General features: G+C 41.4%; 1 protein-coding gene across 1 annotated transcript in view; it reads right to left on the bottom strand.

Annotated features, from left to right (window-relative positions):
- Positions 1-15950, bottom strand: part of TBC1D2B (TBC1 domain family member 2B) — a 111707-nt gene that overhangs the window by 56889 nt on the left and 38868 nt on the right. Inside the window, exons 4-5 of the mRNA XM_073579377.1 lie at positions 6856-7028; positions 1142-1308 (exon numbers count right to left, since the gene is read on the bottom strand). Coding sequence (XP_073435478.1) covers positions 1142-1308; positions 6856-7028 — 340 coding nt within the window. The remainder of the gene's footprint in view (positions 1-1141; positions 1309-6855; positions 7029-15950) is intronic.

Below are 15950 nucleotides of genomic sequence, written 5' to 3'. Positions count from 1 at the left end.
CTATGAGGATACGGGGTGGCCGTACACACCGTACTAAAAGCTACTATGTGGGACTATAGTAGTGACAGCTTCACTCTGTATCCCTCCAAAGGTTACCTAAAAAGGAACGACGCACATTGAGGTAGGCCTGGGTCTGTGAGAGACCCCTGTCCAACTCCTGCTGACACTAAGCAAAACTGATTGTCCTACAGCCGGTCGGAAGGGTGTATACTGCGGAGGCGGAGTTAACATTTTTTCACGGCACAGTGTCAACCTTCTAGTGTCAGCAGCACACACCCATGGTTCCTGTGTCCCCCAATGAAGCGATAGAGAAAGAATCATTGCGAACCTATGCTGTAATGTCTGTACAGTTTCCTCCCTCCATCTCAGCAGATGAGGTATGATTCTGCATGGTGAGACACAGCCATTACACAGTACACAGCAGGGGCACATGTATAAAATTATCTCAGCACCGGAACATTTTATACATATCCAATTGTGAAAATTATTATTATTTCAAGAGCTATTGATTAAAATGAACTTTTGTTCTTGGGAAAACCCCTTTAAGTCAGCCCCGAGCCCAATGCATAACCGTTGTTTAATTGTTTCTTTCATAAATCAATAGTACACATGAATATAAGAAACTTTGTGATATATCTTATTAGATAAATCTGCTTATTTCTACACCTGAGCTGATCAGTCAGTCTCAAAATGCTTAATTTGAGGGCAAAATCTAGTAAATACAGACTTTCCCATTCCTAAAGTGCCAGTTGGTGATCATAAAGTTCTATGGAGAGGTGTAACCGTCATTCCAGAAAGTCTGTGTCTTACTCTAGCTTTTTCCTACTCCCCATAGAATCTTATAAACACCAACTGCCATCTCCTATTTCAGTAATGGGAAAATCTTTTCTCACTTAATACAGATTTTACCCATTAATGGAGAGTGAAGGATCAGTAGAAGAGAAGAAACAGATTGCTCTAGTAAGACATATTACAAAGTTTTTTTTATTTTAATTTATAAGAATTAACACAACCGTTAGTTTTTAAGCCTAATTAAGCTTGTATTTATTTTATCACTACTATTTTGGCATCATGGCTTCCTTGCTTGTCTTGATATGATATACGCCTTGTCTTTGGGCAGCCGTGCACACACAATACTGACCTTCTGGCTGGTCAGTTCTTGTTTCAGTCTTTCCAGGTCACCTTCCTGGTTCTGCAGCCTCATTTGAAGGTCACAATCAATCTTAGGATCACTTGACGGTAAAGATTCCACAGAAGTGTTGTCTGAGCTGTATCGGTTCTTTAGCGCAACTAGTAATGGACGTTTACCTGTGGGAAAAAGGGTCCAAAAAATACCATAAATAAAAATTGTAGAAGCAAATAAAACAAAACACAGCCGGTACACAAGATTAATGGAAATTAACAACATACTTTTATTCATTTTTTTGTGCTTTCGTTTTTTTGCTCCGCTTCTTCCAAAGAGCTAAAAGTTGTTTTTTTTATTATTCTGTCAACATAGCCATATGAGGGCTTGTTTCTATGGCATTCATTGTATGTTAAAAATGACATCCACATGATTCTCCAAGTCAATACAATTACATCAAACTATGGCAGTATATAGTAAAAATTATGATCTCCTTTTGAGGACCAGCCGCAGGCCTCCAACTGCCTTAGCAACTCAATGGAACCCCACAATTGCATTGCGGGGTGGGGTAACAGGGAGTGAATGGCCTTGTGAAAAGCCCAAGCTTATTCACGCAATTTATATGTCGCTGTCAAAGAGCAATAGCGGCATTTGAGTGGTTAACAGCAGTAGGCGGAGTGCAATTCCATTTGCTGCTCTGTATCACAGTGATTATCTGCCAGAAAAGATGTAGGCTCAATCCTGAGTCTGCATCAGACAGGGACAAAACATACTATTTCAATATAAATAGTATTAAGTTGTGCACTTTGCCATCAGAATTAGAGTGTATGGGATGTCTTCCGGTTTTGAAAAGTTGGAAAAAGAAAAGTTAGTAGAGAACAGTTGTATGTCATGTTAACCCCTTCAAGACTCAGCCCTTTTTCGCCCCCTTCTTCACAGCGCCATATCTTTTTCATTTTTCCATCAATATGGCCACGTGAAGGCTTGCTTTTTGAGGAAGTTGTACTTTTGAATGACACCATTCAGTTTACCATATCGTGTACTGGAAAAGGTACAAAAATCCCAAGTGTGGTGAAATTGCAAAAAAAAAAAAAAAAAAGTGCAATTCGACAACAGTTTCTGGGAGTTTTTTTTTTTTTTTTTACAATATTCATCAAATGCTAAAACTGACCTGCCATTATAATTCTCCAGGTCATTAAGAATTTGTAAGTTTGTAAAAAAAAAAAAAAAATTGCATCATTTTCTGAGAACCGTAACGTCTCCATCTTTCATGATCTCGGGTTGGGTGAAGGCTTATTTTTTGTGCGCCGAGCTGACATTTTTATTAATACTATTTTGGTGTAGTTACAGCCTTTTGATCGCCATTTATTACATGCCATGCTGTGGCGACCAAAAAGCGTAATTCTGGAGTTTTGACTTTTTTTCGCTACGCCGTTTATCGATCAGATTAATTATTTTTACATATATTGATAGATCGGGCGATTCTGAAAGCGGCAATACCAAATATGTATTTTTTTTGTTTTATTTTGAATGGGGCAAATGGGGGAGGTGATTTGAACTTTTATATTTTTATTATTTTTTTTTTATATTTTTAGAAACATTTTTTTGTTTCACTTTTCACTAGCTTCAATAGTCTCCATGAGAAACTAGAAGCTGCGATCTTCTGATCGCCTCTGCTACACACAGGCAATGATCAGATCGCCTGTGTGTAGCAGAAATGATCACTTGCTATGAGTGTCGACCGCTGGACGGCACTCATAGCAATCCGGCAATGATAACCACAGGGGTCTGCTGCAGACCCCGAGTTGTCATGCAAACCCATCGGCGACCAGCGGTCATGTGACACGTTTCTGGCGTGATCACATTACATGCCGCTGTCAGAGATTCAGGGCTGTGGAGTCAGAGTCGTGGTATTTTGGTGGAGTTGGAGTCTGTGTCGTGTAAATTGAGGAGTCGGAGTTGGAGGTTTAGCTGGCAGGGCTGTGGAGTCAGAGTCCATTTTGGTGGAGTAGGAGTCGGTGTCATGGAAATTGAGGAGTTTGGAGGTTTGGCTTACCGACTTCCACAGCCCTGCAGAGATTGACAGCGCCATTTAACAGGATATCAATGCGATCCACACGCGGCTGTTAAGGGCACATGTCAGCTGTTCAAAACAACTGACATGTGTCGGGAAAGATGTGGGCTCAGCGTCAGCGTCGGAGCCCACATCAAAAGGGAGAGTCAAGACATGCGCAGTACATATACGGTGCATGTAGTGAAGGGGTTAAGGAACACAGCACTCCACACATCATTGTTCTACAGGTGTATCTCAACTGCGTGGTAGAAACAGAAAAGGTACCCTAGGGTTTCAGGGAGCAAAGAAATTCTGTAGATTTAGGAATAAATGTGATTATTTTCTCCAACATCGGCACTTATGGACTACGACCCTCTTAATCCTTGTGTATGGCATTTGCACTAGAACAATTTATATGCTGCAAAAACCGCTCTTCCAATGACGTAGATAAGATTATGTGCTCTATATAATAGTGATGGGAACAATAATACTATGTGTGAAGATCTGAGATTGTGGGTTTTATTTATCACCTAGGCAGGTTAACGATGCCACTAGAATTATCTTTTCCGTCCACGGTCTTACAGCAACTCCGGTTAGATGGCTACAATGAAATGCCCCCAGTTTACAAGATCCCAACCCAGGACTGATAGTTCCAATACCCCCATATCAGGTGATAACCACTGTTTCCTAACTTTTGGTTGGCCCACAGCTTTTGTATCTCTCGCCAGCATAGTCTGCAGTCACAGCCTTTGGTCCTCCAAATCGCGTGCAGTCATCTTCAACTGGTAAAAACCCTCAAATTCCCTTGTCGGAGTCCTAAGTACCTCACCTTGGGAACGAGCCCAGCTCCACAGAAACAACCCCCCAAAGCTAACTGTGCATTCGAGGAGGTATTTTCCCGATGCCAAGCCGCTCACCTGGGACTGCATGTGAGACCCTCCCCATGGTGACGGCTCCACTGTGTTTACTATCCACATTCACGTAATGGAAGTAGTGGCTGAGAGAACAATGGCTTAATTGAGGCCCCTTCGACACTTAAAGGGCATGTCACACTAAGCGATATCGCTAGCAATATCGCTATAACTTGTGACGTTATAGCGATATTGCTAGCGATATCGCTGTGTCTGATACTTACCTACGACCCGCTCCCCCGATGGTTATCGCTGATCGCGCGAGAACGTCCAGGACTGTTTCTCATCGTCAGCTTCCTGTGGAGAGACGAGCGACGCGTGGATGCGGGCAGGAGGACGTCAGGATCGCCTCGTCTGACAGGTAAGTAGCGACCCCCGACCCCTGCGATGTCGCTGGTGAGATCTGCCCGATTCATTAACATTTTATTGTGCACCTTAAATGGACAAGCAAGCAAATCTCTAATAAAACACACCAATAAAATCGACGTATCCAGTGCTCCATGTTGGAAAAAGGCCGCATTCCCTTACAGCCGTGTACTCTGCGTCCATTGGTCCTATAGTCTTTAGTCCGTGGCCAGGACCTTACACTACGGAACATTAGATGTACACCACAACTTAAGGTCCATTTACAAGGACCGAACGGAGGCATAAATACGATCGCCGATTGGTAAATGTTTACTGATTGGCGGTTCATTAAATGCCTGTTTACACAGGCAGATCAAAACAAATGGTGATGACTGAGCAATCTTTACTAAAATGCTCAGTGAACATAGGCTGCCATAGTTCTCAGCAGTGCCAGTCCCGTTTACACAGGTTGATGCGCCACATAGAACGATGATTTTTTTTGCGCTATACTGCATTTTTTTTTTTGCTAACATTAATTTATGACTAGATTAAGGCCCGATGCCATCGCATCGGGAGGATAGTGATGTAGCGTTGACCATGTGTTGTGCGGCACTGTGAGCAGCACACCTTGAGAAGGAGATGTGGTGAACAGCCATCCCGCCTATCTCTTTAGCTGTTCGCAAAAACCCAGCCCTGTTAAAGGGAATCTGTCACCCCTTTTTTGAGATATCATATATCATATCATTCAATTGTGTGTCACATAAGGATTCTTTTAGTACTTTTGCTTCCCCCTGACCTCGCACCTTTCATGCATAAATACCTTTTTTATATCGGTTCAGATGTATGTAAACTGCCGCTGTCCTGTCCGCTGGGAGGGGCTTATTCACCTGCTCCCCCCCCCCCCCGTCTTGCTCTACACATTTCTTCTTGTGTAGAGCAAGACAGGGAGGGGGAGCAGTTGAATAAGCCCCGCCCATCAGACCGGACCGTGGCAGTTTACATACATCTGAACCGATATAAAAAAAGGTATTTATGCATGAAAGGTGCGGGGTCAGGGGGAAGCAAAAGTACTAAGAGAATCCTTATGTGACACACAATTGAATGATATCATTATATGATATCTCAAAAAAGGGGTGACAGATTCCCTTTAAAGTTATGAAGTGGTAGAGGCAAATTGGCCCTGTAATTGCCCAGCAGTAGTTATGAAGTGGTAGAGGCAAATTGGCCCTGTAATTAGACACCGGCAGTGAACAGGCAGAGGAGCAAAGCAACACGTCCGCACAGCAAGTCGGCGTGAGGTAAATGACGAAATTCCGCGGGATCCAAGCTGGCGGATCCCACGGGATCCAAGATCCGAGGTTTCCCCGACGCCATCTTGGATCCCGTCGTCGTCCACGCCGGCGACATGTTCTTGCGGCGACGCTATCTTGGATCAGCGAAATCCCGCGATCCTCAAGATGGCGTAGGCAAAATCTCGCGATCTCGCCGCAAGAACATGTCGCCGGTGTGGACAAAGTCTGGATCCAGGATGGCGCCGCGGAAGAAGATGTCGGGGATCGTGCCGATGCTGACGGCGATCGTGGAGCAGCGGCGATGACGGCGTAAGTATGAGAGATGGAGTGAGAGAAAGGGTTGTTATGTGGAGGGAAAGGGGGGGGGGACGTGATTGGAGATGGTGAAAGGTGAGAGGAGTGTGTGTGTGTTGAGGGTTAACATGGCAAGAGGTGTGTGGTGACGGCTGGCATGGTGAGGAAGGTGTGTGTTAGGAAGGTATATGGTGTCGGGGAGTGTGTGGGGGGCAGAAGAGGCACAGTGCTACCGCCAAAGGCAGCTTTTGTCTGGATGTGACGTCACCAAGTTACAACCGGACAGAAGCTGCTTAGCGCATTTATTATTATAGATTATCTTGCAGTGTAAATGCAGCTTTACAGATCACTTTTGGTTCTAGGCAGGTACCTATAGAGAAACATTCACCTAAAGAAAGTTAAAGGATTGTTCACAAAGTATAAAGCGATACAAAGACTTTGTGGGGGCCTAACCTATGGGACCAACACTAATCATGAGAATAAACTGGCTATTTTTCCTGCACAGCCATACCCTTGCCACCTGCTGGGCACAGAACGGTAGGACAGACCCAAAGGAAACTTTAAGCACCCATACATTGCTCTGTGCACATTTGGTGGACATCAAACGACATGCAAGTTAGAGAAAATATTTATATATTTTAATAATTAAAATATATAAACATAGTTAAGAGTTACACTTTAAACTGATCCAGCACTATGGACAACTCATTTTCACAATTCCCAGGATTTCTACAATTTATGCCCCCACCAATCAAAATATGATTGTACATTCTAGTGATACGCGTCACTTTATAAGTTAGAAATAACCCTTTACATTCTATACACCCAAAGCTCTACCTGTGCTCCATTTTCCGCCTTCCATAGGAGGTCTTCTCCTTTCCTCATGCAGAAGTGATTCCTCCAGCTCCTTAGGGGTTGGGTTAAGCATCTCCCATTCCTCATTGGTGTAAAAGATGCTCTTCCTGCACTCATTGTTATTTCTGCCAGGTCTTAGGTTCTGCACAGAGTTTCTAATACAAGGAAAAACTAGATTACAGCATTTTTATACCATGCATACAAGAGTGCACTGGTTGTACACATTAAACTAAGGCCAGCAGAACTTACTGTATAATCCAACATCACTCATTTATAATGGAAAAAGTTTATCCACATGCTGCTCCAAGCCTATCAAAAATACCCTGCGAATATACAGCTCTGGCAAAAATTAAGAGACCACCTCATCAAAACCCTGTCATGGGGGCCCATTCTCCAGACCTGAACCCCATTGCAAATCTCTGGAATGTAAACAAGAGGATGATGGATAGTCACAAGCCATCAAACAAAGAACTGCTTAAATGTTTGTGCCAGAAGCAATGTGAAAGACTGGTGGAAAGCATGCCAAGAGGCATGAAAGTTGTTTTTAAAAATCAAGGTTATTCCACAAAATATTGATTTCAGAACTCTTCCTGAGTTAAAAAAAAAAATAGTACTGACGTTTCTAAATGATTATGAACTTGTTTTCTTTGCATTATTTGAGGTCTGAAAGCACTGTTTGTTTTTTAATTTTGACCATTTTTCTTTGTCTAAAAAAAAAAATAAAAAAATCACACAAACAAAATTTATTGCTTGGAAATTCAGAGACATGTTGTCAGAAGTTTATAGACTAAAAGAACAATTTACGTTTTACTCCAAAAAATACCTACAAAGAGAAAAATCAGACAAAGTGAACATTTGGATGTGATCTCTTAATTTTTTCCAGAGTTGTATGATTAAAATCAAATCAGATTAATTCAAGCTTGCCAGAATGCCTCCTTTATACTTACTATACAGTACTTATGAAAGAATAACCATCTTCCAGATATTTTTAGTGTTAAAGAAGAGCTCCCATCAAAGTTTTTACGCTCTTAATATATTGCAGTCATCATGCTATATAGCATGTTGTACTTACAATTGTTCATCTATACAGTTCATTCTTCTGTTCTCCATTAGATCTATGACATCACATGATTAAAATCTAAGCTTTATGTAGAAAAAGGAGGTCAATTTTCTTTGCACAAGTTATGAGTCACTGCAAAAGTCTATGTTAGGGAGAGGAGGGGAGCAGCTGGCACAGGAGTTGAAGAGGGGAATGAGACTTCCTGTTTTTACATAGAGCAGAGGAAAGAAGAATTTACTGGGTAGAAAGACAAATGGAGCAATTGTAAGTATTAAAACTATGCCCTTAATCAGTGTCTGTGCTGCAGTCCATCAATGGTTATACAACCCCTGGCAAAAATTATGGAATCACCAGCCTTGGAGGATGTTCATTCAGTTGTTTAATTGTGTTGAAAAAAAGCAGATCACAGACATGGCATAAAACTAAAGTCAATTCAAATGGCAACTTTCTGGCTTTAAGAAACACTAAAAGAAATCAAGAACAAAAAATGTGGTAGTCAGTAATGGTTACTTTTTTAAACCAAGCACAGGGAAAAATTATGGAATCACTCAATTCTGAGGGAAATTATCGAATCATGAAAAACAAACAAAAAAACTCTCCAACACTTCACTAGTATTTTGTAACGAACCCTGTGAACTTATTGGGGATATTATTCATTATTTTTTTAAACCGCCGGTGGGAGAGTTACCTTCATATATCAAGGACACCACGTCGGCTTTACAAAAGGTTGGATCAACTATACTCTTAATGAAATTACCTTTACTGTGACAGCCGACGTGGAATCCCTGTATGTCTATTCACCACCAGGATGGGTTAAAGCTGTGAAATTATTTTTAAAAACCAGCTCCATATATAACTATTTGATTGAGCGGATCATGGTTCTACTGGAATTTTTATTGACACATAATGTGTTTATTTTCAATGGTCATCATTATCTTCAATTACAGGGTACAGCGATGGGGCCTCTTGTGCCCCCTCGTATGCCAATTTGTTTCTTGGTGCATGGGAGAGGGAGGTGTTTCAGGGTGACATCATCCAGGAAATGGACCATGTCCATAACTGGGATAAGGTACATAGATGTTCTTTTCTTTTGGGATGGCCCCGTAGAGGGTCTAAATAATCTGATTCAACAGTTGAATAACAATAACATCAGATTAACTTTTCAATATGGTAGAGAAATTGATTTTCTTGATATTAAATTGAGGATTGATTCCGAAGGCCTTTTAAAATACTGAAATTTTTCGGAAAGCCACGGCAACTAATTCTTTTTTATCAGCAGATTCTTCTTACCCAATTTCCACGATTCGTGGAATTCCTGTGGGACAGTTTCTCCGGGCAAAGAGAATATGTTCAAATGAAGACTCTTTTCAGAAACAAGCTATGGGCCTCACCAGGAAATTCACCGAAAGAGTATAGCAAAAGAATGATCAAAAGAGGCTATTTGAGAGCATCTAAAACTCCACGTAATGAACTCTTGTATGGGTCTTCGCACTCCAAAAAACAAGACCATCGAGATCAAGTATGTTTCATCAGTACATACAATGATAAATGGAATGATTTGAAAGGAATCATAGGAAGCATTGGAGTGTTTTATTGGTGAATCCAGTTTTGAGCCACATATTATCTGATCAACCATCTTTTGTGGCTAAGAGGTCAAGGACTCTCAAAGACACCTTAGTCCACAGCCATTTTGAACCATCGGTAAAGAAGTCAGATATTGGAATGCCAGGCTTTTTCACTTGCGGCCTCTGTAAAGGCTGTCTATCATATTAAAGCTGCAACATTCTCAAAATTTTGATCGATCTCGTAAATAGATACGAAAACATCTTAATTATAATTCCCTGAGCGTAATCTATCATGCGCAATGTCCATGCCAGAAAGTATATATTGGTTTTACCACAAGGGAACTGAAGGTAAGAACGCACGAACACGTCAGGGATATAGAGAAAGCCAAAGATTGTGATGAGACTTCATCCTTGAAACCCCTCCCTAGACATTTTAAATCCTACCACAATTGTAATGCTAAAGGTTTGGTGATCAAAGCCATAGATCAGGTCAATTTAGGATCCAGGGGTGGAGATTTGGGCAAAGTTCTTGCTCAATGTGAGAGCAGATTGATCTATCGGCTGGGTACATTGAGTCCAAATGGTCTGAATGAAACTTTAGGATTTTCAGCTTTGATTGTCATATATAGAGGTATCTTTTTATAGGTTGGGGTTTAGGGATTTTAGCTTTATTATTCAACAAATTGATTTTTATGGTTTTATTTTTGCATTATATTTATATTAATTTTTGTTTATCAATATTTAGAGCTGATATTTATCATGAGTCAATGGGTTCGAGAGTTTTATTTGGAGGAAGATTGGGGTATATGCCGTATTGAATATAAAAAAAAAAAATATGGGAAAATTTGAATCAATGAACAATAAAAACAAGGGAAATAAGAGGGACTAAGATAATATAGTAGTGCATTATTATAATGAACTAGCTGAAGAGCCCGGCGCTGCCCGGGTATAGTAACTAACTGTGATTAGTTATAGCAAATTATAACTATCCTCCATCCCATAGGCCCGTGCCCATATACCCATCATACATATCCTCCATCCCATAGTCCCAAGCCCATATACCCAACACACATCCTCCATCCCATAGTCCCGTGCCCATATACCCATCATACATATCCACGATCTCATAGGCCTGTGCCCATATACCCATCATACATATCCTCCATCCCATAGTCGAGTGCCCATATACCCATCACATATCCTCCATCCCATAGTCCCATGCCCATATACCCATCACACATCCTCCATCCCATAGTCCCCATACCCATCATACATATTCGCCATCCCATAGTCGAGTGCCCATATACCCATCACACATCCTTCATCCCATAGTCCCGTGCCCATATAACATCATACATATCCGCCATCCCAGAGTCCTTTGCCCATATACCCATCATACATATCCACGATCCCATAGGCCCATGCCCATATACCCATCATACATATCCTCCATCCCATAGTCGAGTGCCCATATACCCATCACACATCCTCCATCCCATAGTCCCATGCCCATATACCCATCACACATCCTCCATCCCATAGTCCCATGCCCATATACCCATCATACATATTCGCCATCCCAGTCGAGTGCCCATATACCCATCTCACATCCTTCATCCCATAGTCCCGTCCCCATATAAAATCATACATATCCGCCATCCCATAGTCCCGTGCCCATATACCCGTCATACATATCCTCCATCCCATAGTCCAGTTCCCATATACCCATCACACATCCTCCATCCCATAGTCCCGTGCCCATATACCCGTCATACATATCCTCCATCCCATAGTCCCGTGCCCATATACCCGTCATACATATCCTCCATCCCATAGTCCCGTGCCCATATACCCGTCATACATAGTCCTGTGCCCATATACCCATCACACATCCTCCATCCCATAGTCAACCAGTATGACATCATAGTGAGCGGCGGGGCTTGCAACCTATGATGACATCAGCGTCACCTTGGCAACCATTATGACATCATAATGAGGGGCGGGGCTTGATACACACTTTTTCCCCCCATTATGTAGATAGGGGCAAAATTGTTTGGTGAATTGGAACATGCAGGGCTAAAATTTCGCCTCACAACATAGCCTAGGACACTCTCGGGGTCCAGACGTGTGACTGTGCCAAATTTTGTGGCTGTAGCTGCGACGGTGCGGATGCCAATCCCGGACATACATACATACACACACTTGAGCTTTATATATTAGATTGTTATAGCATATATTTTATGTAATGATGAAATTTTGTTTATGAGTACATTCAATGGATATCGATATTTGGTCTTTGTCCTTTTCCCTTGTTTTTAATTAAATTTTTAAGGAATTTTCTCTTAATGGAATTTTGCTAGGTATAGGGAATACTATATTTATAATTTTTTATATGCACTTTGGCACTTTTTTACAAATGTATATGCTTATTATATAATTATTTGCACTATGGCACTTTTTGTATTGTAAGTAGCCATTAGCTCCTTATTATTCTATATTATTGTATTTTATAGGTATTTATGCATATTGTTCAGTTATTGCTATTATCACTAATTATACATTTGCAAACTTTATTGGGGGCATGAAATTAATGGTCACTTTAAATGTCACTATGTGTAGTTGTCCTCCCCTCCCCCGTTTTTTCTAGTATTGGCACTTCTTTCACTCTTATAACAAAATCACTACTATTGGTAATTTTGGTATTCTTTATTTTTCTTTCCTTCTTCTAATATTCCTCTTCTATTCAAACTGTTGAATTCCTGAAGTTCCACGGGATGGTGCGTACGCGCATTCCGGTCAGTTCTCTGTACACTTCCGACAGCGCTACTATGGTGACCAGTATGCGTCCACCATGTGGTTCACCAAAGGCATGTCAGGAAGTGAATTTGAACATCCCTGAAGAGTATGACCAGCGCCTGCGCCGTAGAGTCTCGGCGTGAACTCCAGTTAATGATTTCTCGGCAATTCCATTGGTCTCTGGATAATATATATACACCTCTCCAACTTTTTTGGCACGCCCCGGAAGAAGCAAGCAGGCGAAACGCGCATCAGGGCGCAGGGGTTCATCACCACCACAGTCTTATACTTTACCCTTCTTTATTTCAGTAAGTAATTTGCTGGTACTGGTCATTTATTTAAGTGGGGATAAGGCATCTCTTGCTTTACACTATCCGCTGGACGTCGCAAAGTGGGGATTACATTGGAACTTGGTTTAAGGATACTATATATGGGTGCATGTGGAGTATATTGTAGATGCCTTTGGCACTAATTGCATACCGAAACCGCTACCATTCCCTACATTGATTATTTACTCCCTAAACAGGATAGTTTATTATTTCTTCTCCCTTTAAAATATATTATGTGCAGCATGATTTTTGTTGCCTATATGTTATTTGGACCTTTTTTAGTAGTTGGTGTCCCCTTTTGGGGTATGTTTACTGAAATTATGTATATGTATGTGTATGGATTTTTATTAATGTTTGAATAAAAAAATATTTTAGGCTAGTTTCACATTAGCGCTTTTGAGTGCAGCGACGGCCTGCGCACGGTCGCCGCTAAGCCCCGCCCCCTGCCGCGCCTCCGCCGGTAGCTCCGCCTACCGGCGCATGACGCTGCATGCGTCCCCTATCTTTATCACTGGGGGCGCAGGCCGTGCGCAGTATGCGTTTGGCGGCGCATGCGTCCTTTTGACGGTGCGTCGACCTGCGCCAAACGCAACCTGCTGCAGTTTGGTTGCGCTCGGCGCACCGTCAAAAAGGCGCATGCGCCGCCAAACGCATACTGCGCACGGCCTGCGCCCCCAGTGATAAAGATAGGGGGCGCAGGACGCATGCAGCATCATGCGCCGGTAGGCGGAGCTACCGGTGGAGGCGCGGCAGGGGGCGGGGCTTAGCAGCGGCCGTGCGCAGGCCTTCGCTGCACTCAAAAGCGCTAATGTGAAACTAGCCTCAATAATATATTGTTCTCTTCTTGTTAGTGAAAGTTTCAATAGCTGACCTACGGATTTATGAGTGTATCTGGAGGTTCCTTTTTTTGATATTTGGACAATATTGATTTCATTTTATAACAGCTTGAAGTCTCTGAGGCATGGACTTAATGAGTTTCAAACAGTACTCTTCATCAATCTGGCTCCAACTTTCTCTGATTGCTGTTGCCAGATCAGCTTTGCAGGTTGGAGCCTTGTCATGAACCATTTTCTTCAACTTCCACCAAAGATTTTCAATTGGATTGAGATCCGGACTATTTGCAGGCCATGACACTGACCTTGTGTCTTTTTTCAAGGAATGTTTTCAGTTTTTGCTCTATGGCAGGATGCATTATTATCTTGAAAAATGATTTCATCATCCCCAAACATCCTTTCAATTGATGGGATAAGAAAAGTGCCCAAAATATCAACATAAACTTAAGCATTTATTGAAGATGTAATGAAAGCCATCTCCCCAGTGCCTTTACCTGACATGCAGCCCCATATCATCAATGACTGTGGAAATTTACATATTCTCTTCAGGCAGTCATCTTTATAAATCTCATTGGAACGGCACCAAACAAAAGTTCCAGCATCATCACCTTGCCCAATGCAGATTTGTAATTCATCACTGAATATGACTTTCATCCAGTCATCCACAGTCCACGATTGCTTTTCCTTAGCCCTCTGTAAACTTGTTTTTTTTCTGTTTAGGTGATAATGATGGCTTTCGTTTAGCTTTTCTGTATGTAAATCCCATTTCCTTTAGGCGGTTTCTTACAGTTCGGTCACAGACATTGACTCCAGTTTCCTCCCATTCGTTCCTCATTTGTTTTGTTGTGCATTTCCTGTTTTGGAGACATACTGCTTTAAGTTTCTGGTCTTGACGCTTTGATGTCTTCCTTGGTCTACCAGTATGTTTGCCTTTAACAACCTTCCCATGTTGTTTGTATTTGGTCCAGATTTTAGGCACAGCTGACTATGAACAACCAACATCTTTTGCAAAATTGCGTGATGATTTACCCTCTTTTAAGAGTTTGATAATACTCTCCTTTGTTTCAATTGACATCTCTCGTGTTGGAGCCATGATTCATGTCAGTCCACTTGGTGCAACAGCTCTCCAAGGTGTGCTCACTCCTTTTTAGATGAAGACTAACGAGCAGATCTAATTTGATGCAGGTGTTAGTTTTGCGAATGAAAATTTACAGGGTGATTCCATAATTTTTTCCTCAGAATTGAGTGATTCCACAAAGCCAGAAAGTTGCCATTTGAATTGACTTTAGTTTTGTGCCATGTCTGTGATCTGCTTTTTTCTACAAAATTAAACAACTGACCTATACCAGATGATGACATAGCTCCCCAAACCGTAGACCTCAAGCAACTTGGATTGTGTGCCTCTCCACTCTTCCTCCAGACTCTGGGACCTTGATTTCCAAGGTCTAGTGTGAAGTATCCACAATCAATAATGGTTCCGGGAGCCATCTGCTGGTGTAGGTTCACTGTGTTTTATCAAGACCAAAGTCAGCGCAGCCGTCTACTAGGAAATTTGAGAGCACTTCATGCTTCCCTCTGCCGACAAGCTTTTTGGAGATGGACATTTCATTCTCCAGCAGGACTTGGCACCTGTCCACACTACCAAAAGTACCAATACCTGGTTTAAAAACAACAGTATCACTGTGCTTGATTGGCCAGCAAACTTGTATAACCTTAACCCCAAAGAGAATATATGGGGCATTGTCAAGAGGAAGATGAGACACCAGACCCAACAATGCAGACGAGCTGAAGGCTGCTATCAAAGCAACCTGGGCTTTCAATAACACCTCAGTACTGCCACAGACTGATCGCCCCCATGCCTCACCTTACTGATGCAGTAATTGATGCAAAAGGAGCCCCGACCAAGTATTGAGTGCATTTACTGAATGTACATTTCAGTAGGCCAACATTTCGGATTTTAAAATCATTTTTTCAAGCTGATGTTATAAAGTATTCTAATTTACTGAGATAATGACTTTTGGGTTTTCATTGGCTGTAAGCCATAATCATCAACAATAACAGAAATAAACACTTGAAATAGATCACTCTGTTTGTAATGACTCTATATAATAATATATGAGTTTCACTTTTTGTATTGAAGAACTGAAATAAACTTTTTGATGATATTCTAATTTTGTGAGATGCACCTGTAAGAGATTTCCAAAAATTCTAAAAGGCAAAATTTGTTGTTATATTTGTTTGCAGATGAAAACAGTTTCTGAACCACCAGAAAATAAAGTGTGTCAAGGCACCCAAATAAGAGAGTTTTTTAACATTAAAAAGACCATTTTTGTAATTTAGGAAAGGGAAGTTACATAAATTTAGAACAAAAAAAATAATTTTTATAATTGTAATACAATAGGTTCAATAAATATCATTATTGGCACTTACAGTTCTGCATTCTACTTGTGTCAGGTTTCTAAATGATACTACTAAAAAGTCCAAGTAGCAAAAT

The sequence above is a fragment of the Dendrobates tinctorius genome, unplaced genomic scaffold (genome assembly GCF_039654945.1).
Source record: "Dendrobates tinctorius isolate UK_male_01 unplaced genomic scaffold, ASM3965494v1 ptg000062l, whole genome shotgun sequence".
Classification (NCBI taxonomy): Eukaryota; Metazoa; Chordata; class Amphibia; order Anura; family Dendrobatidae; genus Dendrobates; species Dendrobates tinctorius.
The sequence above is the reverse complement of the archived record's forward strand: the minus strand, read 5'-3'. Positions and strand labels throughout refer to the sequence as shown.